Source organism: Dromiciops gliroides, chromosome 1 (assembly GCF_019393635.1).
Source record: "Dromiciops gliroides isolate mDroGli1 chromosome 1, mDroGli1.pri, whole genome shotgun sequence".
In the NCBI taxonomy this organism is placed as follows: Eukaryota; Metazoa; Chordata; class Mammalia; order Microbiotheria; family Microbiotheriidae; genus Dromiciops; species Dromiciops gliroides.
This window is the reverse complement of record NC_057861.1, coordinates 523933652-523961128: the sequence shown is the minus strand read 5'-3', so window position 1 is coordinate 523961128 and position 27477 is coordinate 523933652. Positions and strand designations below refer to the sequence as shown.

At 39.3% G+C, this 27477-nt stretch overlaps 1 protein-coding gene across 2 annotated transcripts in view; it reads right to left on the bottom strand.

Annotated features, from left to right (window-relative positions):
* The window catches only part of GABBR2 (gamma-aminobutyric acid type B receptor subunit 2), an 866539-nt gene that overhangs the window by 423338 nt on the left and 415724 nt on the right, over positions 1-27477 (bottom strand). For both annotated transcript variants that reach the window (XM_043976613.1, XM_043976612.1), the window contains exon 3: positions 14624-14794. In XM_043976613.1, the coding sequence (XP_043832548.1) occupies positions 14624-14794 (171 nt within the window). The remainder of the gene's footprint in view (positions 1-14623; positions 14795-27477) is intronic.

Sequence of the window (27477 nt, the reverse complement as noted above, 5' to 3'; positions counted from 1 at the left end):
AGGTCCCACTACTTGACTAACTCAGTTATTCAAACAAGTCACATCAGCTCTCTAAGCATCAGTTTCTTCACCAGTGAAAAGGGAATGTTAATAATCCTTGCACTCCCAGTCTTTTTTTTTTTTTTTTAGTGAGGCAATTGGGGTTAAGTGACTTGCCCAGGGTCACACAGCTAGTAAGTGTCTGAGGCCGGATTTGAACTCAGGTACTCCTGACTCCAGGGCCGGTGCTCTATCCACTGTGCCACCTAGCTACCCCGCACTCCCAGTCTTTCAGGGTCATTGTGAAGAAAATAATTTGTAAAATATAAAGCACTAGAGTAGTGTGAGTGGTCATGATTATTAGCAAAACATCACAGCTACTGCCACACAAAATTCAAAACCTGGTAGAAAATTAATCCATGGTTTCCATTTAAAAATAATGATTGTTTCCTTTCACCATACCTCATAAAAGAGTTTAATGCTGAAATGTAATAGGAGGTATAGATAAAGCTCCTCTAGGGTTCAATTAACTCACATTATATTCTGAATTCTCAGTGACTTAACAGGGCATTGGGAATATCAGACAGGTATATAAGCCCTCAGCAAAGCAGTAGGCTACGTCTCTTCCTGAATGTTTTTAGGCCATAAAGGTCAGCTCTTTGCAGGCAAGTTCTCTAAACATAATTCCTGATAGCATTAGAATCTGTGGATTTCCCTGTGGAGAAAACTTTAAGACAGAATGTCTATAGTCCACACGATCTTCTATTTTTTTTCTAACCTTTAAAAAATAAATTGTTCTAAAGAGGTCAGCATCAGAGATCATACTCAGTCTCTCAGATGCTGAGAGGGCTGGCGCCTCTGCATGCAGATGCCTAAGGACAAAGAAGGGGCCAGGGATACTGTTTCACAGTCAGGATGAGTATAGGGTGTCACAGGCAAACTCAGTGGCCACTTGGGGAAAATCTATGCTTTTCCCCTCATCCCTTACTAAGGGAGGTGTGGTGACCCTGCTGGGGCAGATGAGATTCCCTGAACCATGCTTCTGTGAAATGGCCTTGGGGTCAGGACTTCCCATGATTTAAAGATTCAAATTGGGGAACTTTTCTTGGTTTATATGGCTGACTCAAGAAATCCAGAGAAATGTGTCTGGAACTCCCAGTGTGCTGAATGGTCTGGTACCCTCAATATTCCACAGGAGTTTTATAGAAAAGAAGAAACCAAATCAGAAACCTTTGAATGAGTAACTATCACTCCCAAGTGTCTCACAATATTATTTCTCAGTCAGAGTTAGTTCACCATACTATTTTCTAGTTTCCCCAGCAGTTTTTGTCAAATAATGAGTTTTTATCCCAGAAGCTGGAGTCTTTGGGTTTATCAAACAGTAGATTACTATAGTCATTTACTATGTGTTGTGTACCTTACCTATCCACTTATCCACCACTCTATTTCTTAGCCAGTACCAAATAGTTTTGATAATTGCTGCTTTATAATATAGTTTTAGATCTGGTACAGCTAGGCTACCTTCCTTTGCACTTTTTTCAATAATTCCCTTGATATTTTCGACCTTTTGTTCTTCCAGATGAATTTTGTTATTATTTTTTCTAGCTTTATAAAATAATTTTTGGTAGTTTGATTGGTATGGAACTGAATTAGTAAATTAACTTAGGTAAAATGATCATTTTTATAATATTAGCTCAGCCTACCCATGAGCAACTGATATTTTTCCAGTTGTTTAGATCTGATTTTATTTGTATAAAAAATGCTTCATGATTGTGTTCATATAGTTCCTGTGTTTGTCTAGGCAAGTAGACTCCCAAATATTTTATATTGTCTACAGTCAGAGTGAGTTTGAATAAAGAGGCATTTATAAAGCCCTGTAAGTTTTCCAAAGTACCTTCCATATAACCCCATGAGGTATGTGTTCTTTTTATCTGTTTTACAGATGAGGAAACTGAGAACAAGAGCAGCTATGTGACTTCCTGATGTCACACAGCGAGGAAGTATTTGAGGCAGGATTTGATCTCAAACCTTTCTCATTTTAAGTCCAACATTCTAAACACTGCATCACCTTGAAAGTTCCTTTGGCTGAGGACATTCATAAAATTTTGCCTTTACCTGGTCACTTCAGGGGAGAGGAAGGCGGCTTCCTCTCTTGTCCCTTTTTCTCCTTCTCCTTGGCATCATTATTACCTCTAGCTTTGTAGCAGGCATGTTCCCCCCCACTCTCGGGGTGGTGGTGGTAGTAAGGAGGGCAATTTCCTCAGGAAAGCCAAGAAAAAGTTTTTAGGTTCTCTGTCAGTAGGAAGAGTGTTGGTTTTGGAGTCATGGGACCTGGATTCGAATTCCAGGGCTGCCTCTTCCTCTTTCTCTTTGTGTTACCATGAGTAATTCCCTCAGCCTCAGCTTCTTCAACTACAAAACAAGAGGGTTGGACTAGATGACCCATAACATCCCTTCTTGATCTATATAATCTTTTTTTTTTTTTTAGTGAGGTAATTGGGGTTAAGTGACTTGCCCAGGGTCACACAGCTAGTAAGTGTTAAGTGTCTGAGGCCGGATTTGAACTCAGGTACTCCTGACTCCAGGGCCGGTGCTCTATCCACTGCGCCACCTAGCTGCCCCTGATCTATATAATCTTATGGAAGGAACGAACAAACACCTTAAATTACATTTTTTTTTTTTTGGCAAGCAGGAGATAGCAAAACCCTTGTAATAGATTGTCACTCTTCCATCAGTGATTTCTTCTTATAGCAGCATTATCTCTTTTGCCAAGAATTTTGCCAGTCACTCCTTGCCACTAACGTGGCCTCCCAGGAGTCTTGGTTAATTCCTAAGGCATACAAGTATTATTATCATAGCCATTTAATTGATAAGGAAACTGAGTTGAAGTGACCCCTAAGTCAGCTCATGGGAAACAATTGAAGATATATGATCTATCTATCTATCTATCTATCTATCTATCTATCTATCTATCTATCTATCTATCTATCTATCTATCTATATGTATGTTATACATACATATATGTGTGTATATGTGTGTGTGTGTGTGTATATATATATATATATATATATATATATATATATATATATATATATATATATATATAGCAATCAGCAACAGCTGTACACAAAAGTTATGCCTAAAGAAAATAAAGAAAACCTATACATCAAGAAATGGTCAAAGTAGAATACAGCAGATAGACTACTGCCCTAGAGTCATGAAAATCAGTTCAGTTCTAGCCTCAGACACTTCAATATATGACCCTGGGCAAGTCACTTGATTTCCAGTTTGTTTCCTTATCTAGAAAATGGGAAATAATAATAGCAACTACCTTTCAGAGTTGTTGTGGGGATAAAATGAATTAATATTTGTAAAGTGCTTTGCAAAACTGAAAGAGGTGGATAAATGCTAGATATTGTTATTTAAATCTCATTTGCTTTGCTTTATGGCTGAGCTAATTGATTATGTGACCACTAGCTGAAAGACAATGGTCATCACTAAAGGCAGCCTCTTCTTCCTCTTTTTCTTCTTCGTCCTCCTCTTCCATTACAGCTCACATTTTATAGGCTTTAAGGTTTAGAGGTAAAAAGTGTTATTATGGTGAATTGTGCAGTAGACCTATAGTCTGGAAGATCTGCCTTAGTTGCTTCTATCCTCTGATTAAAGGGCAGAGCGATGACATCAAGTCAATATACCTATTGATGTCATTGGTGCTCTTTAAGAACTAAGGATGAAGGGGCAGCTAGGTGGCACAGTAAATATAACACTGGCCCTGGAGTCAGGAGCACTTGAGTTCAAATCCCAACTCAGACACTTGACACTTACTAGATGTGTGATCCTATTGCCTCACACACACACACACACACACACACACACACACACATATACAGAAGAACTAAGGATGAACTACAACAACAATTGTGAGGGTAACAAAGATTTTACCTAACTAATTCTATATCTTGAAGTTCACTTTCTCTTCAGTTCTGAACTATACAGCATAGTGGATAGAAGCCTGGCCTTATAGATAGGAGAGACCTGGGTTCAAAACCTGCCTTAGACCCTTATTAACCATGCATTCCCAGGATAATCAATTAACCTCTTCAAACCTCAGTTTATCTGTTTGTATATGGGGGTTGTAGTTATAATAATATTTAAATTACAGGATCGTTATGAGGCTGAAATAATGTATGTAAAGAATTCTGTAAACCTTAAAGTGCTTTATAAATGTCAGTTATTTTTATTTTTTATCACAATTGCATGTGACTGGGAACAGTTCTGTAAGAATTTGGGAGGGAAATAAGTGATAAAGAAGACTAAAGTTTCAAAGTTCAGACAGACATTAAATCTAAAGAGATGACACTCCAGTGAGGAAGTGTCTCACTCTGTGAAAGAAATGAATAAGAATCCCCACGCCACACATGGGATTATCTGGCTCCAGGAAACCTTCTCTTGAGTAATCCATTCTATACTGTGGTTGGAAGGAGACTAAAAAGTAATCGATACATGTTTTGTTGTAGCATGTTATAAAAATGTATTGGAAAGGAGAAGGGCAACTACAAGGAGCCATGCACGGAACTCAAGGGAGCACAGGTTTGTAAGAACTTAGAGTGAATCATGTGATTACAGAGGCCCTCAAGTCTGATAGGTGAAGACACTGAGGCTTAGGGAGGCTTCATGGCTTACTCAAATTCACCCAGGTGGTAAACATCAGAGACAAGATAGGAATCCAGGTCTTCTTAGTCTAGAGTTAGTGTTCTGTCCCCTCTCTACCACTTTTAAGGTGGTGGTGGTGGGAATGGTATTTCTGCAGATGGATAGTATATCTTTGTATAGAAATAGCCAATAAATAGAGAAAGAAAATTCACAAGGCTACCTGCCTCTCTCTGCCTCTCTCTCTTCACCCTCCTGTGTCAAGATTCCATAACCTTAGACCAGACACAAACTCTCAGAGGTAAGGTAGGGATCACAGGATGCTTTCAAGGATGTAGCTTTTGCCAATCTTGTGACACAGAGCTACCAATGACTTTGGGGTTGTCTGCATCAAAGACCTGGTTTAGCTCAGTAACATGGCCCTGCAGACAAGGTTACAGAATGAGAGAAACAGCCACAGATATAACACATCCATAGCCTTAGCAGCCAAACTGATCTACCAAAATGAGGTCCTGTTTATCTCTTTCTCTTTCCAAAATACTATCATCTCCTAAGCAGGCAACACAATTAAGACCAACTCTCTGAGGGGATGCCCATCAATTGGGGAATGGCTGGACAAGTTGTGGTATATGAATACAATGGAATACTATTGTGCTGTAAGAAACGATGAGCAGGAGGAGTTCAGAGAAACCTGGAGGGTCTTGCGTGGGCTGATGATGAGTGAGATGAGCAGAACCAGAAGAACATTGTACACAGTATCATCAACATTGAGTGTTGATCTACTGTGATGGACTATATTCTCACCAATGCAATGGTACAGAAGAGTTCCAGGGAACTCATGATAGAAGAGGATCTCCAAATCCAGGGAATAAAAAAGAACTGTGGAGTATAGATGCTGAATGAACCATACTATTTCTTTTGTTTTTGGTGCTGTTGTTTTTCTATTTTGAGGTTTTTCATCATTGCTCTGATTTTTCTCTTATAACATGACTAATGCAGAAATATGTTTAATGTTATTGTATATATATATCTATATATCTATATATATATCAGATTATCTGATTACCTACTGTCTAGGGGAGGGGTGAGGGAGGGAGAAAAATCTGAAATTGGAAAGCTTCTATAAACAAAAGTTGAGAACTATCTTTACATGTAACAGGAAAAAAATAAAATACTTTATTTTAAAAAAAAAAAGACCAACTCTCAAACAACAATGGTGAAAATTCTGCTTTCCTCTGCTTTATGTGCTGGCTGCACACCATCCCACTGTGAGAGACAGGCTAGTCCCTGGATTCTCAGCAATTTGGAATTATCCTTTAAAATCAATAAACTATATATGTCTTTAGAGACAGCAAAACCACCATTAGGACTATATCACAAAGAGTTCAAAGAAAGAGGGAAAAATTTTGTAGCAACTATATGTGGTGGCAAAGAATTAGAAACTAAGGGGGTATCCTTCATTGGAGAATGACTCAACAAATTATGGTATGTGAATGTAATGGAATAATACTGTGCTATCAGAAATGATGGAGGTGACAGTTTCAGAGAAACGGGAAGATTGTATAAATTGATTCATAGCAAAGTGAATAGAATCAGGAAAAATTTCATACAATAACAACATTCACCAAGACCAACAATTTGGAAAGATTTATAGGACTCTGATCAACAAAATAATCACTGATGCTTATAGGTAATCAATGAAGAAGTATATTATCCTTTTTTTTTTTTTTTAAAAAAAGCAATGGCGGGGCAGCTAGGTGGTGCAGTGGATAGAGCACCGACCCTGGAGTCAGGAGTACCTGAGTTCAAATATGGCCTCAGACACTTAATACTTACTAGCTGTGTGACCCTGGGCAAGTCACTTAACCCCGGTTGCCTCACTTAAAAAAAAAAAAGCAATGGGGATTGTGACTTGCCCAGGGTCACACAGCTAGTAAGTGTCTGAGACCAGATTTGAACTCAGGACTTCCTGACTCCAGGTCCAGTGCCCTATCCACTGCATTACCTAGCTGCCCCAGAAATGTATTACCACTTGACATAAAAGGAGTAAACTCAAGATACAAAATTATATATATGTATATATATACATATATATACACAATATAAATAAATATATATACACATAAAATTATATACATGTACAAATAACTATATATAAACATATACAGTTATGCTTATATATATTTATATGCATATATAAAAATATACATATTTCAACATTACCAATGTTGGAATTTGCCTATGTGCATTTTCTTTGGTGGGGCAATGAGGGTTAAGTGACTTGCCCAGGGTCACACAGCTAGTTAAGTGTCAAGTGTCTGAGGCTGGATTTGAATGCAGGTCCTCCTGAATTCAGGGCCAATGCTTTACCCACTGTGCCACCTAGCTGAGCCCTGCCTATGTGCATTTGTGACAAGGGTTTCCCTTTACTTTTTTTAATGGTGGGGGAGAGAGAGAAAAGTTAGATGAGAGAGAAAATAAATGCTTGTTAATTGAAAAAGTAAAAATAAAATTTGAAAAATTTAAAAAGAGATTGGTGCCTTCCCCAGAAATGAGTGTGGCAGCTATCTGCATATGTCCTTAGTTCAGCTGTATTTCCTTCTTTTCTGTGTGTTATGCTAAACCTGTAATTCTGTCAAGCATACCTACTTAACCTCTAACTATATAGATTCAGCTCTATATTGAACCCAGGCATGGGCACATTCATAAAGAGCCAGTTAAATCCATGAATTTGGAAGAAAAGGAAAGCCCTGGAAAGTGAACAGCTAACTCTGTAGATGATGTCAAAGAGCAGCATTTGATTTTGTGGACCATTAGCTTTGTCATGGCAAGGTTTGGAAAAGAGGATTATTTCAACAAGAATCGGAGAAACCTTTTGGGCCAGTGACTCACCAGCCTGATCTTGAAGCCTTTAGACTAAAATCTGAGGGGGAGGGAGGAAAATGCCTGGAGAAGGCTATGTATGCCTCCATATCCTATGAAGGCCAGCAGATGTGATCTATAAAAGGCAAGATGACATATAATGTGATGTTTCACAGTTCTTCAGTGAAAACTACACAGAAATAGGTTGGAAACAATTCTACCCATGTGCAGAATGTGGATAACAAACATAGAGAATTTAACCATGTAAAACAAAGGGGACGAGGTGGTCTTACAAGAATGACTAAAACCTGGAGGGACAGGGCTCATGGCTGGTATCAAAGGCTTTGCTTTGTTCAAAAGGAACAATTCTAAGAGAATGGGAGGGGAGGGGAGTGCTTTGAACATAAAGAAGCAAGAGGGCATGGTTAAAGTAACAGTATTCCACAAGCCACATGCCAAAGAGAGTATCACTATTTTAAAAATCCTCACCCCTCATGTGCACACGAGTGAAGAAATCCGTGAATGTGAGAGTAGAAATGTAGTGGAAGGTATTTGGATGGGGATGATAAAAGAAAATGAAAGGTGACATCATTATGGGAGTCCCCAGTAACCTTGTATGCAAGGACTGAGAACCAAATGACAGAATCTAAGGAAAGAGAATGCAAAAGTAGAGGAGAATCAACAGGATTAAATGCCAAAGGCAGATCAAGGAAGAGGCATAGTGCTTTGTACATAGAAAACTTTAATAAATGATTGCTAAGGAACTGGGAGAACATTGTACACAGGAACAGGAGTATTGTACAATGATCAACTGTGAATGACTTAGCTATTCTCAGCAATACAATGATCCTAGACAATTCCGAAGGACTTATGACGAAAGGTGCTGCCCATCTCCAGAGAAAGAACTGATGGAGTCTGAATACTGATTGAAGCATACTTTTTAATTTTTAATTTAATTTTATTATTTCTTTTGTGGGGCAATGAGGGTTAAGTGACTTGCCCAGGGTCACACAGCTAGTAAGTGTCAAGTGTCTGAGGCTGGATTTGAATTCAGGTCCTCCAGAATCCAGGGCCAGTGCTTTATCCACTGTGCCACCTAGCTGCATACTTTTTAAAACTTTACTTTTCTCATTTTTTTGTCTGTGTTTTCTTTTGGAAACAACTAATGTGGAAATATATTTTGCATGACTGCACATGTATATAACCTATATCATATTGCTTGCCTTCTCAATGAGGGGCGAAGGAAGGGAGGGAGGGAGAGAATTTGGAACTCAAAATAAAAAAAAACAAACCATGAATGTTAAAATCTTTACATATATTTGGAAAAAATAAAACATTTTTTTTTGGTGGGGCAATGAGAGTTAAGTGACTTGCCCAGGGTCACACAGCTAGTGAGTATCTGAGGTCGGATTTGAACTCAGGTCCTCCTGAATCCAGGGCTGGTGCTTTATCCACTGCACCACCTAGCTGTTCAAAAATAAAACATTTAATAATTTTTTAAAAATACCTGCTGAATTGAGTATGGATTATGATTTAGCAATTTGAGGTCATGGTTGACCTTCCAGGGCATTTTCAGAAGAGTAGTGTAAGTGAAAGCCAGACTGCAAAGAGGTGAAGAGTGAGCGTGCAGTGAGAAGTAGAGGCAGGGAGCACAGTCAATAGACTCGGACAAAAAAGAGAGCTATGAGATGGGAGCTCAGTGGGGTGGTGGGGTGGAGGCTCTTTTTCTCTTTGGCTAAGGAGGTCAGAACATGTTTGTAGCCCAGAGGGAAGGACCCTGTGAAGAGGAAGAGGTTAAAAAAGTATGAAAGAAAGAGGATGACTGAGGTAGAAAGGTCCAGGAAGGGGGCAGCTAGGTGGCGCGGTGGATAGAGCACCGGCCCTGGATTCAGGAGGACCTGAGTTCAAATATTGCATCTAGGCAGACACTAGATATATAACTCTATGCAAGTTATTTAACCTCAGTTCGCTTGTCTGTAAAATGAGGGGATGGGACTCAGTGGCCTCTAAAGTTTTTTCTAGCTCTATGAGTCAGCCGAGCTTGTGCAACAGAAATTTATAATAGATAAAAATCGGCATAGTAATAATAATAAGTAATATTTATACAGTACTTGGAGATTGCAAAGGGATCTATAAATATTATTTCATTCATTCTTCAGAACAGCCCTGGGAGGTAGGTATTATTATTGTTTCTCCTTTTAGAGATGAGCAAATTGCGGCAGACAGATATTGAGTGATGTGCCCAGCTAGTTAGTGTCTGAGGCTGGATTTGAACCCATGTTTTTCTGATTCCAGCACTCGTCTACTGTACCACCTACCTGGTTGCCCCTGACACTCCTCTGAAAATGCACACAAAGGAAGAAGGTTAACTTTTTTTTTTTTTTTTGGCAGGATAATGAGGGTTAAATCACTTGCCCAGGGTCACATAGCTAGTAAGTGTCAAATGTCTGAGGCCAGATTTGAACTCAGGTCCTCCTGAATCCAGGGCCAGTGCTTTATCCACTGTGCTACCTAGTTGCCCCCAGGAAGAAGGTTAACTTAATGAGTCATTTTTGGTAGAGGATTGGTTTTTTTTTTTTTTTTTGATGAGGCAATTGGGGTTAAGTGACTTGCCCAGGGTCACACAGCTAGTAAGTGTGTCAAGTATCTGAGGCCACATTTGAACTCAGGTTCTCCTGAGGACCTATCCACTATGCCACCTAGCTGCACCCATAGAGGACTGTTGATTGAGCTCTGAGTTACTCCAAGACCCTAAAGGACCTAGATAGATAGATATAAATTTTCCCTATGGATAATACTCAAGAAATGCAAATATTTTGGGATTTTCTCATGAGTGTTGACTCAGTATAGATTCCAGGTCTGGAATAACTCAGATTTCTTTGATCTTTTTTTCCCACACTACAGGTGGATCATTGTACTGGTCTTGGAATTATCTAGGTATGTCCTTTCCAAGGAATGAAAATGGACCACTAAGGAAATTAACCTTTTCCTTTGTGTATATTCCCAGAAGAATCTAAGGGTTTTTTAAGAATGAAAGCTAAGGGAGGCCTTCTGACTGGTATTTATGCCAGGGCGCAGATTTCACCACTATTTCAACTTAACCAGTCAATGCCATGGGGACACCGAATAAGTTGTGATGGTACCCATCTGGGGCTAAAATAAAGCATCAGCCCCCAGACATCAAACCTATGTTGAAGGGTATTCCACCCCCCTCCATAAACTTCCCATTTCTTCCTGTTTAAGTGCCCTAGAGTAGAACAGCTTGACTTTGTCGACTGACCAATTTTATAAAAGAATCCAATTTAGTTTCCAGTCAAGAAGAGCTGTTCCTTTCTGGAAAGCTTCCAACATCTGCTTTTCAATGATCAAGCCCAGTCATCAGGAGGAATTCTGCCAAGAACTGGGAGAATTAAGAGGAGTCAGCTGGACTGAGATTGAAAAGCAGAATATTTGCCAGCAATAGCACCAGAATACATCCTGTCCCAAGGAGAAGAGGCTTCCCACCAAAAAAAGCCCTAGTCCTGCTAAGTAAGAAATGCTAACCTAGCACTCAGAGGAAGCTGGGTAGACAGATGTACATGTACAGAGTTCTTTATCATTTGCTCAGGTATAGTATTAGAGGAGCATAAATTTAGAGTGGAAAGAATCTTAGAGGTCATTGAGTTCAACCCCTTTATTTTACAGATGAAGAAACTGAGGCACAGAATGATCTTCCCAGGGTCACAAAGTAAGTATCTGAGGAAGGATTTGAATCCAGGTCTTTCTGACTCCCATCCTGATTCGCACCCACAATGCCACGCAACCTACAAGTAGATGCAGTGTCAGAGAAGTGGATTGGGTGAAGACTCATAAGGCCTGGAACCATCCTGAACCCTGATTGGTGAAGTCCAGACTTATATGGACCAGATCCAATCTCCATCTTTTTTTTGTCCATCTCTATGCTAACTTATATACAATGTTACCTCTCTGTTCTTCATGTGTTGTCTTCCCTCATTAAAATGGAAGCTCTCTGAGAGCAGGGATTGTCTTGCTTGTATTTATAGCTCTTGTGTTTAGCAGAGTGCCTGGCATAAGTAGCTTTTCCCCCCCTTTTAAAATAAGTAGCTTTTTTGTTTGTTTGTTTGTTTTTTTTAGTGAGGCAATTGGGGTTAAGAGACTTGCCCAGGGTCACACAGCTAGTAAGTGTTAAGTGTCTGAGGCCGGATTTGAACTCAGGTACTCCTGACTCCAGGGCCGGTGCTCTATCCACTGAGCCACCTAGCTGCCCCAATAAGTAGCTTTTAATACATTCTCTCTCTCCTCTTCCTCCCCTCCCCATCTTTCCCTTCTCCTCTCCTCCCCCTCCTCTCTCTCTCACTCTCATTTTCACTGCATGACTTTGGATAAATTGCTCTACCTCTTTGAGATTTCATTTTCTACATTGGCTATGCTTGCCTCAAAGGTTACTGGAATCAATTAAGATTGCGTTCTTGAAATAGCTATATATGTCTGAATTAAGATTATTATTGACTATCTTTGCACTAACACAGAAAGTAGGAAGTTCTCCCATCTTCCAGTAGTCACCCAGGTTCTATGTGGCCACTGGGAAATGCTTTGGATGGAAATGAAGAAGTGCCTACAACATTATTTGGTAACAGTGTGGTAATGTAGGAAATGATTCCAGTCTTTCTTGTTTCTCATTATTTATTTATTTTTGGCCTTCCCCTCCCATAAAATGGTGGCTTTTTGGACAGAAGCCGCTTTATTAGCTGGTGAGTCAATCCTACTGTGGGAGCAAGTTCATGTTATCCAACCCCTTCCTGCCTTCCAGGGATTTAATACTACTTTACAAATATATGCCAGCTAGGTCTCAGTTAGTGTGAATAATAATGAATTGCCCTGAAGGGGTGGCATGAATTTGAATTTGTATATTTGAAATTATGTAAAATATGGTAATTGTTTCCAGCCCAGTGGAAATATGTAATGCCAATTTGAAAATGTGATGACTTCAAGAGAGTCATTATTTGTACTAATCGGGACCTAGATGGAGTGCTTTATGGTTCCCAAAACATTTTACATCTGTTGTCTCATTTGATTCTTATGGAACATTTTAGCAATGGAAGTAGGCAGATATTATTATCTCCATTCTACAGAAGAGGAAAGTAAGTGGTTGAGAGGTGGTGTAGGTTGCCAATATAGTTGGTAGGTGGCAAAATTGAGAGTAGAATCCATGTCTTCTGACTCTCAGGGCCTACTTTTTACCAGAATGTCACAGGGCATCTCTCATCCTTTTGATATATTGAAGATTCTAGAATATTAGGTCTATGAGGGCTGGGTAGCAGAGAGAAGAGTGTGGGATGGGGAGCCAAACAATCTGGATTTGAACTGTGGCTCTACTGCTTGTAACCTTTGTGACCTTGGACAAAACACTCAAGCTCTCTGGACCTTAGCTATAAAGTGAAGGGGTTGGATGAAAATGGTGATGGTGATAATCATCATCACCATCCTCATGATAGCATTTATATAGCATTAAAGCATTAATTACAATGCATACAAAGCATTCAAATGCTTTAAGGCTTGCAAAGCACTTAATCTTACTTTTATCCTAACCACAGCCCTGGAAGGTAGGTTACCTTATTTTTATTAGTTTTATTTTATTAGTTACCTCATTTTACAGATCAGGAAACTGAGGCCAAGAGAGGTTAAGTGATAGCCCAATGTCAAATAGGTAGTGTCTGAGGTTGGATTTGAATTTGTCTCCCTGATTCTGAGTCTAGTGCTCTACCCACTGCATGATCCAGCATCCTTCCGAGTTCTTTTCAAGCTCTAAATGTATGATCAAGAGACTGTGTAATGGTAACTCAATTGCCCAGGGTCACACATCTAATTAGTGGAAAAACTGAGACTTTAGATTCTAGATCTCTTATCTCCCCATTCAGTACTTTCCCCATCATACCATAACTGCCTTTCCTTGTACATTAAAAAATAAAATAGCCTATTAGTCTGTTTTTAGAGGCAATGTGAGGCACAGTGGATAGAGAGTTGGCCTTGCAATCTTAAAGATCTGGGTTCAAGTCCTGTCTTTCACACATACTAGTTCTTTTGCCATGGAAAAAATCACAGGATTCTCTCAGACTAGAAGTTTCTGGCGATTTGCCCATCTTCATTGGTAAAGGAAATTTCCACACTGAGAGTTCTCCATACTGTAGGAATAACATATCTAGATTTTTTTTTTTAAAGTCTGTTCTCTTTTTGGATAGTAGAAGTAAAAACTTTTTTTTTTTTATCATGGCTGCTATTCTCAAATCTTTCTAAGCTTGAGTTTTTATCTTCTCTTGGGCTATTCCACATAGATAGTACAGTCTTTCCTCAGCTCCTCTAAGTGCCATTATCATGCATGGGAAAAGACAATGAATAGGGGAGATTTGTGCTTTATGAGTTGCTAGAAATAGAAACACATGGTGGCCTCCTGATTCTAAGTTGTCTTGATAATTTCTTGTTAGAGGAAGCATTCACTTAGTAGGAGATGCTTTATTGAAAGCTAGTGATGTTTTTGTTTTTTATATGAATTTTTATTGATCTCTTTTGCTTTTCTATGACCCATATTTCTCACTGTATTATAACCCCAACCCCGTTCCAGAGAGCCATCACTTATGACAAAGAATAAAAAAAGAGGAAACATTCATCAAAACTAACCAACATAATGAAAAAGTCTGACATTACATCTGGTGTTCCATACCCACTTCTACAAAGAGGAAGCTAGTGAGTCTCAACAATTGCAGTGCTGTGGGTAGCAAAGGTAAAGTGAATTGGAATGTTACAGTAACTATCTAGAGAATTCAGAGGCAGAAAAGGTGCAGTTGAAGACAATTTTTTTTTCCATCTTGAATGATCTTAATCATACAGTTTTCACTGGTAACATTCACCAGATGATTCCTCAATTTCTTTTTGTGGACAAAACAATCCAATAGTTTACCTTAATCTAGAAAATATTCTAAGAGAAAACACATATGCACATCCTGTATTAGGAGGTCACCTACTTTAAGCCAAACTAGTGACCTTTAAGCAATCCAATAGGGTATAAGATTGTTCAGGGTCATCGATAAATTTTTTTTAGACAAGAATCCATAAGGCCCACTAAAAGGATCTTACCTCTGAAAATCTTTGGATGTCCTGGGTTAGGGTTCCCACCCGTTTCCACTGGTAATATTTTAGCAACTTCAAAATTGCAGGATTGACAGCATTATCTGATGGTACAGTTCGGAAGAAATAAGGATATTTTTTCTTATCAGCTAGGACTGGTGTGGTGGCTGCGAATGAAAGCTGGAAAAAAAAAGAAACCAGAAAATATTTCTCTTAGGCTGAGCTTGAAGCAGCTATATTCATCTTAAGAACGAGAACAACACTAACATGGCTCTTTTGCACTGTAAGACTTTTTCAGACTGCTTCCCTCACAATAGTTTCATGAGGGAGGCAGGGCAAGCATTTTTATCCCCATTTTGCAGATGAGGAAACTGAATTTCAGAGAAGTGACTTTGGAGATGGTCACAGAGCTATTAAAGATAGGGAGTAGGACCTGGACCAGATCTTCTTCTTCTTCTTTTTTTTTTTTAGTGAGGCAATTGGGGTTAAGTGACTTGCCCAGGGTCACACAGCTAGTAAGTGTTAAGTGTCTGAGGCCGGATTTGAACTCAGGTACTCCTGACTCCACAGCTAGTGCTCTATCCACTGCTCCACCTAGCTGCCCCTTATAATTCTTTTTTTTTTTGTAGGAAATGGGGGTTAAGTGACTTGCCCAGGGTCACACAGTCAGTAAGTGTCAAGTGTCTAAGGCCGGATTTGAACTCAGGTACTCCTGAATCCAGGGCCAGTGCTTTAACCACTGCGCCATCTAGCTGCCCCCTGGACCAGGTCTTCTGACCTTAAGACCAGTGCTTGTTTTTTCCTACTCCACATATAATTCTGTTTAGCCTTATCTCATGAAAATCCTTCACAACGGGTTAAAGACCTTAGTTCCTTAAGGAGAGAAGGCATATGAGGACTTTAATCAGACACAAAAAGGTAAATACATCTAGAGACTTGTTTTTAACTTGACGAAGCTCATCACCTCCTAGCTTATTTCCATCCTTAGGTAAATTCTACTCCTTGAGTTTTTGCTTTCTCTTTCTCATCTATGAAGAGTCATTGAAAAAGTCACCAAACTGTGCCGACTGGGGCTACTTCAAATTCCTCTACCAAACTGAAGCTCAGCATGGCCTTCACTACTTCAGCAATCCTTTTATTCATTTCCAGGTGACTTCTTATCTCATTCCCCACAGGGACGGCATCAAATGTTTGCTACTTTCCCCAAATCTCCAAATGTTGGATGTTTTTTTTAAAGGATAGCGTTGCTTCCTAGTTTGCTGAGAAATTTGGGTCCATTTGATGAACTCCCTGAAGTTCCCTCTTCTACACTTCAAAATTCCACTGCAACTCATCCTTCCCTCAGTGTGGCAGAAAGAGTGCTTGAGTGGGAGTCAGAGAATCTGAAGTCGACTCTCAGCTCTGCTATTAACCTAAGGTAAGTCACTTCTCCCCATTCTGGTCTAGTTTCCTCATCTGCAAAAAATGAAGAGGCTGGACTAGGGAATCCCCGAGGGCAGGAATTGTTTCTTTTCTGGTTTTGTGTCCTTTGTGCTTAATTAGCACAGTGCCTGGTCCATGGGAGATACTTAGCAAATGCTTGTTGATTTGTTTCTTGATTGTTAAGGTCCTTTCCAACTCTACTGGAATCCTCTTACTGCAAGAGTATCCATCCTTCTTTGTAATATCAAGCATTTCAGGTAAGCTTCCCTTGAACCTCTTTCCATCAGTCATTCACTCTTTTTCTTGCAGCTTCAAACTTATTCGTTCCCTTGATTCTTTTTCCTGTCTACAGACATGTTCAGGTTTTGCTGTTTCTCAAAACAAACAAGCCTGCTCTTGGCCATGCTATCTCTTCAAGCTAGAATCTTCCTTCTTACTCCACAATTCACTGCCAAACTTCAAGCAAGAAAAATCGAATTATGGATTCTACTTCCCCATCTATTTATATCTTAACCCTTTGCAATCTGGCTCCCATTCCCATGATTCTATTGAAACTGCTTCCTCCAAGGTCTCCAATAATCTCCTTATCACAAAATTCAAAGACATTTCCTTAGTCCTTCTCCTTATTGAGTTCTCTGCAACCTTTGGTACTGCTGATTACCTTTTCTTTCTTCAACTTTTCTGCCCTCTTGGTTTTTTTGATAATTTATTAGCCTGGTTTTTTCCTTTTATGTATCTTATCACTATTTTCTTCTGTTTACTTTGTTAGCTCTCCCCTTTCTCCCTGCTGCACCCCAACCATTAATAGATGTCCTTTATAGTTCTATCCTTTTGCCTCTTTTCTCTTGACACCTCTTGTCATCCTTATTCACTCCCATGGCTTTAAATGTTAATACCTTTATGCTGATGATTACCAAATCCATACTTCTTTTTCTGAACTTGACTGAAATTTCTGAAGATCCCTCCACTTCAAGGTCTCACAAGCACCTTAAATTCAGTATGTCCAAAAGTGAACTCATCTTACCCTTCTCTTAAAACCTGTTTTTACTGACTTGCTTGTTTCTGTTAATGACACAGTTATTTCCCTAGACTGAAAATCTAAGTAATTTTTTGGGAGCTGGGCAATGAGGGTTAAGTGACTTGCTCAGGGTCACACAGCTAGTAAGTGTCAAGTGTCTGAGACCGTATTTGAACTCAGGTTCTCCTGAATCCAGGGCCAGTGCTTTATCCACTGTGCCACCTAACTACCTCCAATCTAATTCATCTTTGACTCTTGACTTTCCCTCATCCCCATCTTATTAAGCAACTCAAATCCTGTTGATTCTGTGTTTTTAATGCCTTTTGCATGTCTCCTCCTTTCCATGATCATTGTCAATCCTTTGGTTCAGGCCCGTATCATCTCTTTCTTTTGTTCATTATAGGGAAGGTAGGAAGTACAGTATACAGAGGGCTGGTGTTAGAGTCAGGAAGTACTGAGTTTAAAACCTGCCTCAGATACTTCCTAGGTGTGTAAACCTTGGAGAGTCACTTCATCTCTGTTTACTTTAGTTCCCTCACCTGTGAAATGGGGATAATAATGGCACCTACTTCCCATATGTGGGGATCATAGAAGATAATAAAGCACTTTCCATCATCATCATCATTCACTCATTCATTATTCATATCTATTTTCAATCTACTCAATTAGAATAAGAGAGATTCATCTATAGTTCCTATCTTGCTGTTTTAAACTCTAGCTGAACAAATCACATAACTGGTTTGTTTCATGAGTTTTTGACTCTCTAGTGGACTGTTTATGGTCCTATGAAATCCATTTTACAAGGGATTATAAATGTAAATCTAGAAGGGACTTTTGAGGTTCTTAAGTCCACCTCTCCCCATTGCTATCATTTTATGGATGTGGAAAGTGCGTCATCTTGTCGTTGTTCAGTTGTTTCAGTCATGTCTGTTTCTTCGTGACCCCAATTGGGGTCCAGGGATACTGTAGTGGTTTGCCATTTCCTGCTCCAGCTCATTTTATAGATGGGGAAAATGAGGCAAATAGGGATAAGTGACTTGCCCAAGGTCATACAGCTAGTAAATGTTGGAGGCCAGATTTGAACTCAGGAAGATGAGTCTTTCAGATGCCAGGTCCAGCACTCTACCCATTGTGTCACCTATCTGTCCCCAGAAAATGCATCACAGACAGTTGATGTGACTTGCCCAATTCAATAAGGTGGTAAGACAGAAAGATGGGATTTAGACTCAGGTCTCCTGACTCCAAATCCAGTATTCTTTCTATTATGATTTGTGTATTGTTCACTGTTCTTGATACATGACCTGCCCAGGATTTATTGACACTATCTCCAGGATATCCTGTTACTCTTGACTAGTGTAGAACTCTTCATTTGTCAGATGATCACCCAAGGAGATGTGCACGTTGACTTTCCCATTTCCCACTGGACAACTATAAGCTTCTACCCTTCACTTTCTAAAGAGGACCAGAAATGCAGTGCCCATATTGATGTAGGCAGCATGGAGGTGTTGAACATTTCTAGGGCACCTCATCAATGGCCATTGTCGTGTGAAAGCAATTCAGTCTGCTTTGTGGAAGTGATCCATTCTGCTTTACTTCTTCTGTACCTATTCTCTAGAGTTGGTGATTGAGGGAAACTTAGCTCTAGGTGACCTCCATGCATGGTATCATGAAGGTAGTGTTCTTAGCACTTCCATTTTGTTTTATCAATGTTTACTTCTATGTCAACCAGCCTTCATGCCTTTTTCTTTGCTTCTGTGACTTTTCTTAGAGCTCTAGTACAGCATTTGCAAACAAAATACAAATATCCACAAAAAGGAGACTTGATTTTAAATCCAGTCTCAGACACTTACTAGCTATGTGACCCTGGGAAAGTCACTTAACTTTCATTTTCCTTAATTTCTTCCTCTGTAAAATAAATAATAATAGCAACTAACTCTTAGGGTTTTTGTGAGAAGAAATAATATTTAAGATAATAGTTGTAGTGAGAATTGTAATATTGATCATATTTCTAATTTGATTAACATTTGTAATAGCTATAATATGATATTTATAATGAGATAACATTTGTAAACTGCTTTGCAAACCTTAAAGTGCTGAATAAATGCTATTGCTATCAAAAATCAAGTAATACTAAGGTAGTTGACATTAGTCTGGATTCTATTTTTTCCAAACAAGTGCTGAGACAATATCTCCCAGATAATTGCCAACAGTTTTGGGGAGACTGTTTCCCTATACATAGATGTTGACCAGGCATTGCTTCAGAAATAGCTTCATTCAGTTCTCCATCTGATTTTAATCTCTTTAAGGATGAAGACTATGACAAATTTCCATCCTCATGCTGTACTGTGGTTTCCATTGAGTAGAATGCTCTTCTATAATCCATGAGCCCGCATTCCACTGTATTTGGGGGCTTGATATTATCTGCATTTTTTCTAGAGGATTTAGGACCACATTGTTATGTGTCTAGTCATTGAAAAGTTGGGAATGAACCTGTTTGCTCATGACTAGTGGAGGTTCTAAAGTCTGTCTGAATGTGACAGACCTGGTAGAAAGGAGGCTGATGGGGTGATAATTATTGAGACTTTTCTGGGTCACCTTATTTCTGAAACATTCTGTTCCTGGGGGAGTTGGCTGTTAAGACAGCAGTATGTGAACCTTTCTGTGAGTGCCTTGTACTGTGTTCCCACCCACCTTAAGGCACTTAGGACAGATCCTATCATTTTCTGGCCACTCTCTACTTGGCATCCATTTAACTGCTGTCACCACATCATGTCACATAAAATGTGAAATATGTTCATGGTTGGCCTGAGAAACTCAAACATCTTATACAGATGAAAGAGGCAGAAAATGATATAAACATATTTGTCATGACTTTCATCCACTGGTCTTCTGTGCCATGACCATTTTATCTTTGAACTCAACTAGTATCTTATGTTTCTGCCATCCCTAGGCTAGGCTTCAATCAATAGATCAAGAAACACTTATCAAGCAACAGATATGTGCCGGGCACTGTGTCAAGTCTTGGGGATAAAAAAAGAGGCAAAAGGCAGCCCCTGCCCTTGAGGAGCTTATAGTCTAATAGGGGAGACAACATACAAACAAATCCATGCAAAGCAAGCTATAAATAGGACAAATAGGAAATAATTAACAGGGGGGAAGGCATGAGAATTAAGAGAGATCAGCCTTCCTATAAAAGATTCTTTTTATCTTTTCCAGTCTTTTAAATTCTTTATCTATCTATCTATCTATCTATCTATCTATCTATCTATCTATCTATCTATCTATCTATCAATCAGTTGGCAAGAGAAGGGAATAAGCATTTTTTTAATAGGAGAAATAAGGTCTTTAATCAGGGCAGAGGAACTATAGCTCATGGTATCGCAAAGCTCAGAAGCTAGGAATACCATAAGCATTTATTAAATGTCTAGTATGTGTCGTATGCTTTTTCTAATTTCTGAGGTCATAAAGGGCTTTAAGTAACAATTTGGCAATTTCCAATCCCCAAAGCATTCTACTCACATACATCACATTTTAACTATTACAAATGTTATAACTAGTCTGTGTATGCCTAGTATGTGTTGCCTAGTAATGATAAGTACTTTATAAATATTATCTCATTTGATCCTCACAACCACCTTGGGTGGTAGGTATTATTATTATCCCCATTTTAAAATTGAAGAAACTGAGGCAAATAGAGGTTAAAATGTTATTTGCTTAGAGTCACGCAGCCAATAAGTGTCTGAGGATGGATTTGAACTCAGGACTTCCTTACTTCAGTATCAGCACCTTCTCTACTGTGCCACCAACTTGCTTCTGAAAGCATCTTAGTGAATAACTACTATGTGTCAGGCATTGGTGATGTAGAGACAAAACTAAAACAGTTGCTGCCCTCAAGTAGTTTAGATCCTATAGAGGGAGACAACAAGCACATAAATAAATTTATATAGTACTGATACAAAATAAATATAAGGAGGGGGTAGCTAGGTGGCACAGTGGATAAAGCACCGGCCCTGGATTCAGGAGGACCTGAAGACACTTGACACTTACTAGCTGTGTGATCCTGGTTAAGTCACTTAAACCTCATTGTCCCACCAAAAAAAATTATCATCAAAATAAATATAAGGTAATTTCTGGGTGTGGGGCACACTGGAGGCTATGCAGAGTTCAGGAAAGACTTCCTATAGGACTTGGTGTCTGAGCTGACATTTGAAGGAAAATAGAAATTCTAAGAACTAGTGGTGAGGAAGGAACACATGGGAGGCACGAGGGCAGCCTAGGCAAAGGAACAGAGATAGAATGTCATGCATGAAAAATGGCAAGGTGGACAATTTGGCTGGACCACAGAGTTTGTGAGAGGGAGTAGTATATAATAGACATGGAAAGGTAAATTGTAGCGAGGTCATAAAGGAATTTATATTGATCCTAGGGGTGACTGTCCTTATTCTGCCCTATCTTTTCTTTGAATTTCCTTTTGCAGTTTTCATTTAGTTATATTCAACAAACAGTTATTAAACACTTACTGTATTCAAGGGACTATAAAAGGCATCGGGGGTACAAAGACAAAACCAAAACAGTCTCTACTTCAAGGAGCTTCCCAAACCTTCTCAATTCCAGTGCCTTCCCTCTGTTAATTATTTTCTATTTATCCCTGTCTGTAGCTTGCTTTGTATATATTTGTTTACATGTTGTCTCCCCCATTACATTGTAAACTTCTGGAAGGCAGAGACTGTCTTTTACCTCTTTCTGTATCCACAACATTTAGTGCAGTGGCTGGCACAGAGTAGATGCTTAATAAATGTTTATTGATTGATTGATTCTACTAGGAAATGCCATATAGTAAGGTCAGTAAACACAAAGTAATACATTTTGAGAGAGAGAGAGACAGAGAGAGAGAGAGACAGAGAGATGGAAAAAGACAGAAACAGAGACAGGGAGAGAGTTAGAAACAGAGAGAGACAGAGAGAGATAGAGACAGAGACAGAGAAAGACAGAGAGACAGAGACAGAGAGAGACAGAGACAGAGAGATACAGAGAGAGACTGGTAATCACCAGGGGCAGGAAAAAGTACGGGGATAGCAGGAAAAACCTTCTGTAGGAGGGGGGATTTGAACTGTGCCTTGAAGGAAGCTAGGAATGCTATAAGGCGATAGTGAGGATGACTTGTTTTTGAGACACAGTGCACCATTTGTTCAAAGGTACGACATGTACTGTCCTTCATGGGGAATAGTTGCCAGGCTAGTTCCTTCAACTTTCATCCACAATCTTTGTTCCATCTTCTGCTTTAAAGCCTCATTAATTCTAACCCAAATTGACAGAATTATTTCACTCATTTTTTTAAAAATAGCTCTTTAGTTTTTTAATGCTCTCATAGTCTTGGTTCCTTCTTTCTAATCTTCTAATTGAAGATCTTCTCACCCCAGTGTGCTGACTGGTGTTTCAGCATTCAACAATCTTCTTGACTAAGTTCTTTTCTTCTCTTTTCTTCTTTAACAATTTCTAGGGCCAGAATCCTGCTGAGAAGTCAATAATTTGATCCATGGCAAATGCTCCTTTCTCTGATGACAGTTGTTTCAGAGGATAGCTACTTTAAAAAATCATCACAATATCCTTTAAGGAACAATAGAACCCAAATCCAATTGTTTTTAAAAGAATTTCAAATTTTAAAAATATATTCATTCTAGTATAGTTTGCCTTTCACTACATATTAAGGTTAGGCTGCTACCAGACTATGTGAAAATGCTACTAAAAATTATTGAGAAATTTGAAAGGGAAGTGAGGTAGGGATAAGCAGGGAAGAAGGAGAACAATTAAAAAACCCTTCCAATACAAACATCATGAATGACATATGCATTAAGAAGGAAAGCAGATTGATAACATTGAAAGTTAACCCTTAGTTCAACTCAATTCTACAAGTATTTTTTTTTTATCTCTAGGAGGTGTATGGGGGAAGTTGAGTGAGGAGATATTGAGTCAAGGTTGATGACATCACCTATACAAGAGGGCATCTCAGAAACTTCCCCAGATCTTGCCAGAATTCCCAATTACACTCACAGTGAGATGGCAATGAGAACACCTGCTTCATTGTATCTATCTGTAAAAGCTGAATGAAATCAATTTTGTTCCATGCCTACTTATCAGGACTTTTACTGTCTACTTATGTTTAACCATCTTCTGGAACTGTGTATTCCTTATATGAATGAAATTACTAGAGACATGAGTGGCTAAATTTGCATGTGTGTGCATGTGTGTATGTACATATATGTGTGTGTATGCATGCATAATGTAGACATGAGTATGTATGCATATGTGTCTGTGTATACATGTGTATGTGCATATATATATGCAGATGTGTATATGCATGTGCATATGTGCACGTGTATATGTGTGTCTGAACTATGTAGTAAGTACTTAAAGAGAGAGGTTAATGAAGCTTGGTCCTCATTCACTGCCCTCCTCTATACCCCTCTTCTAAATCAGCTGAGACAGTTCTTGGAATCTTAGCAATCATAGGATCACATCAGAAGCCACTTGTGCCTACAAACAACTCCAATCATGAATTCCATCTACAGTATCTTCAATAGTGGTCATCAGACTTCTCCTTGAAAAGCCTCTAGTGGAAGAGAACTAAGTTCCTCTTGAGAAAGCCCTTCCCATTTTGGTCATTTTTCTCTCTTTGATAAGTCTTTTTATTCAGGAGTATAACCAGAATAGATCTGAAATTGCAGAGAGCAATCATCACTAGGGCCTGGTAGTTAGCAGGGTCTTGGTCAGGATGGCTCAACTCTCTGACCTTCCAAGTTCAGTATTTTAATAAGGTGAGGTTTCTTTGGTCAAGAGAAACGAACTTGTGCATAAGTGGGTATGGGGAGATGTTCCAGGTGCAGTATGACCACTATCTTGTGCTTTTCTGACTTAAACCTCTTTAACGGGATGTCTCCATTCTTTTTTATTTTTTTTTTAAGTGAGGCAGTTGGGGTTAAGTGACTTGCCCAGGGTCACACAGCTAGTAAGTGTTAAGTGTCTGAAGCCGGATTTGAACTCAGGTGCTCCTGACTCCAGGGCCGGTGCTCTATCCACTGCGCCACCTAGCTGCTCCTGGGATGTCTCCATTCTTTACCTATAGATGTCTATAATAACAATGACAATGACAATAGTTTGCCTGTACATAGTTCTGCTTTAAGAATTGCAAAGTGATTTGAAATTAGAAATCTTATCTAAACAAATGTTGAAAACTAAAAGAAATAAAGAAATAAAGATTTGCAAAGTATTGTGCATTTTTCCTCATTTGCTCCTCATAGTAACCAGGTGCCTCTCTCCACATTTTACATATGAAGAAACTGAGGCTGAGCCAGGTTAAATAGTTTTCCCAGGGTTGGATAGCTAGTAAGTGCCTAAGGCAGGATTTGAGCTCAGGTCTTCCTGACTCCTAGTCCTTCACTCTATCCACTGTACCACTCAGCTGCTTTAATAATAACAGCTGGTAATGAAGTAGACTTTAAGGTTTCCAAAGCACTTTATGGGTATTATCTCATTTGTTCTCCATAGCAATACTGTGAGGTATACCTGAAGGGTTCTAGAACAGCTGGGATCCAACTTCTAGCTCTGAAATTATTAAGCTTGAAATATTTTTTTAAAACAAACAAAAAAATGGTAAAGAAAGTTTCACTTGTGGTGAACTGACATCTGTCTTCTTACAGCTTTTACTCCTGGGTTACAGCTCTGCCCTTTGATGCTAAAGAGAAGAAGTATAATCCCTTTTTCACACAAGAGCCCTTCAAATACTTGAAGGTAGCTATCATGTTCCCTCCCCGGCTTCTTTTTTTTTTTCCAGGCTAGATGTCTCCAGTTCCTTTTTTTTTTTTTCTTAAGTGAGGCAATTGGGGTTAAGTGACTTGCCCAGGGTCACACAGCTAGTGAGTGTTATGTCTGAGGCCAGATTTGCATTCAGGTACTCCTGACTCCAGGGCCGGTGCTCTATCCACTGCACAACCTAGCTGCCCCTCTGCAGTTCCTTTTAACCAATGCCTATATGAGAAATACACAGTTAGTAAAAATCAGATCCAGGACAGCAGTTCCCCTCATCACTTCCTTCACTTTTTGAAGGGTGAAATTGTTATTAAGATTTCTCCTCACACACACACACAAACACAAAAAAGATTTCTCCAAATCCCTATTAACAAGAGAAATGCAAATGAAAACAACTCCAATGCTTAACCTCATTTCCCATAAAGTTGAAAACATGCTAGAAGGAACAAATAGTCGATGTTTACAGAGCTGTAAGAAGATGGAGATGCTAAAACGATGCTGAGCTGTGAGTGGGTCCAACTCATTTGAAAATCAATTAGAAATTATGTGATAAAGGTCACTAACCTGTTCCTATTCTCAAGCTCTCCACTAGGCATATACCCAAAGGAGGTCAAAGAAAGGCCCTATAAATACTAAAATATTAATAGCAGTACTTTTGTGGTGGCAAATAAGCCAGAAAAAAAGTGAGTACTCATCATTTGGGGGAAAAGACCGAACAAAATGCACATGAATGTAACAGACTATTATTGTACCATAAGAAATGATGAATAAGAAGAATTCAGAATAGGAAGACTTATATGAATTGATGCAGAGTGAAGTGGGCAAAAGCAGGTGAACAATATATGTAATGACTATAATAATATAAATGAAAACAACAGTAAAAATCAAATTTTGATGGATTTTAATGAGCAATTTCAGTCTCAAAAGACTGATGATGAAATATACCAACCTTTTCTCAGCTGAGAGGTAGGGCGCTAGGGATGTGGAGTGTGGTATGTGTTGTCACATGCAGCTGCTGTGTCTGTGTTTGACAAATATTTTTCATTGTTATGAGGGAGAATTCAGTGGGGATGAGGTTAAGGACACTGTGATGTAAAAAGAAAATCCATCAATATAACTTAAAAATTATCATTAAGGCAAGTTAGGAATTTATCAGTCACACTGCCTTTGGCAAAGAGAGGGCTCCAGGAGATGCTTAGATAATTTAAATCCCCCTTTACTACTACATCATAGCTCGGTATCAAGCCAATGATCTGCATCCTGAATGCTTTCTTTATTTCCTTATTTTATCCTCATGGTCTATAGTATACTTCTGTGACTATACTCATCCTCTTTCTTTCTCCACTGATATTCATCCAAAGGCTTTTTTGTGTGTGAGGCAACTGGGGTTAAGTGACTTGCCCCAGGGTCACACAGCTATTAAGTGTCAAGTGTCTGAGGTCAAACTTGAACTCAGGTCCTCCTGACTCCAGGGCCGGTGCTTACCCACTGTGCCACCTAGCTGCTCCCATCCAAATGCTTTTTTAAAAAATTTATTGTGAGGCAATTGGGGTTAAGTGACTTGCCCAGGGTCACACAGCTAGTAAGTGTCAAGTGTCTGAGGCTGGATTTGAACTCAGGTCCTCCTGAATCCAGGGTGGGTACTCTATCCACTGCACCACCTAGCTGCCCCCATCCAAATGCTTTTAATTATTATTACTCTTATTTCAGAATTTCCTCACATGCAGTGATACACGCCCCCATTCTCTGTGGTGAGGTGATATTGGAGTAAGTTGAGAAAAATGTGAGGACCATGAAAAACAGGGATGAAAAGGCATTATATTCAGGAGGGGAGGATGCCTTGAGAAGATCTATGGGGGTGGAAGATGGAATGTTAAGGCATGAAAACGGCTGGTGGCCTAGTTGGGTTAAAATGTACAGTGTATGAAGAGGAGGGAAATAAAGCTGGCAAGTTAGGTTGGGGATCAGAATGTGGAGGTCCTTAAATGCCACACAGAGGGGTGTGCATTTTATTCTAGGGACAATAGCAATCCACTGAACATTTTTGTTTAATGCAGTGACTTGGTAAGTCTTGTCAGGCTGAAGAAAATGAAGACTATTTTGGAAACAGTGTGGAGAATGGGTTTTATAAGAGAAAAGCTGGAGGCAGGGAGATCAAAATAGGAGGTTATTAAAATAGTTTAGGCAAGAGGTGGTGGCAGCTAAGTTAGGGTGACAGACAAGTGGGGTGGGGAAATAAGTAGATATTTGGGAGAAATACTATGGAAAGAGAATCAACAGGACTTGGCAACCAAATGATATGGTAAATGGAAGACATGAGAAGAGCCAAAGGTGACTACAAAATTATGAAATTATGATCACCGGTGGTTAGGAGGATTAATGGAAGCACAGTACCAAGGATAGAGGGCTCAAATTGGTAGCAGGAAGATGTGGGTTCAAATATCATCTCAGGTAGTAAGTAGCTATGTCAAACTGGGCAAGTCATATAAGCTCATCTACAGAAAGAGAATGGGGCAGCTAGATGGCGCAGTGGTTAAAGCACCGGCCCTGGATTCAGGAGTACCTGAGTTCAAATCTGGCCTCAGACACTTAACACTTACTAGCTGTGTGACCCTGG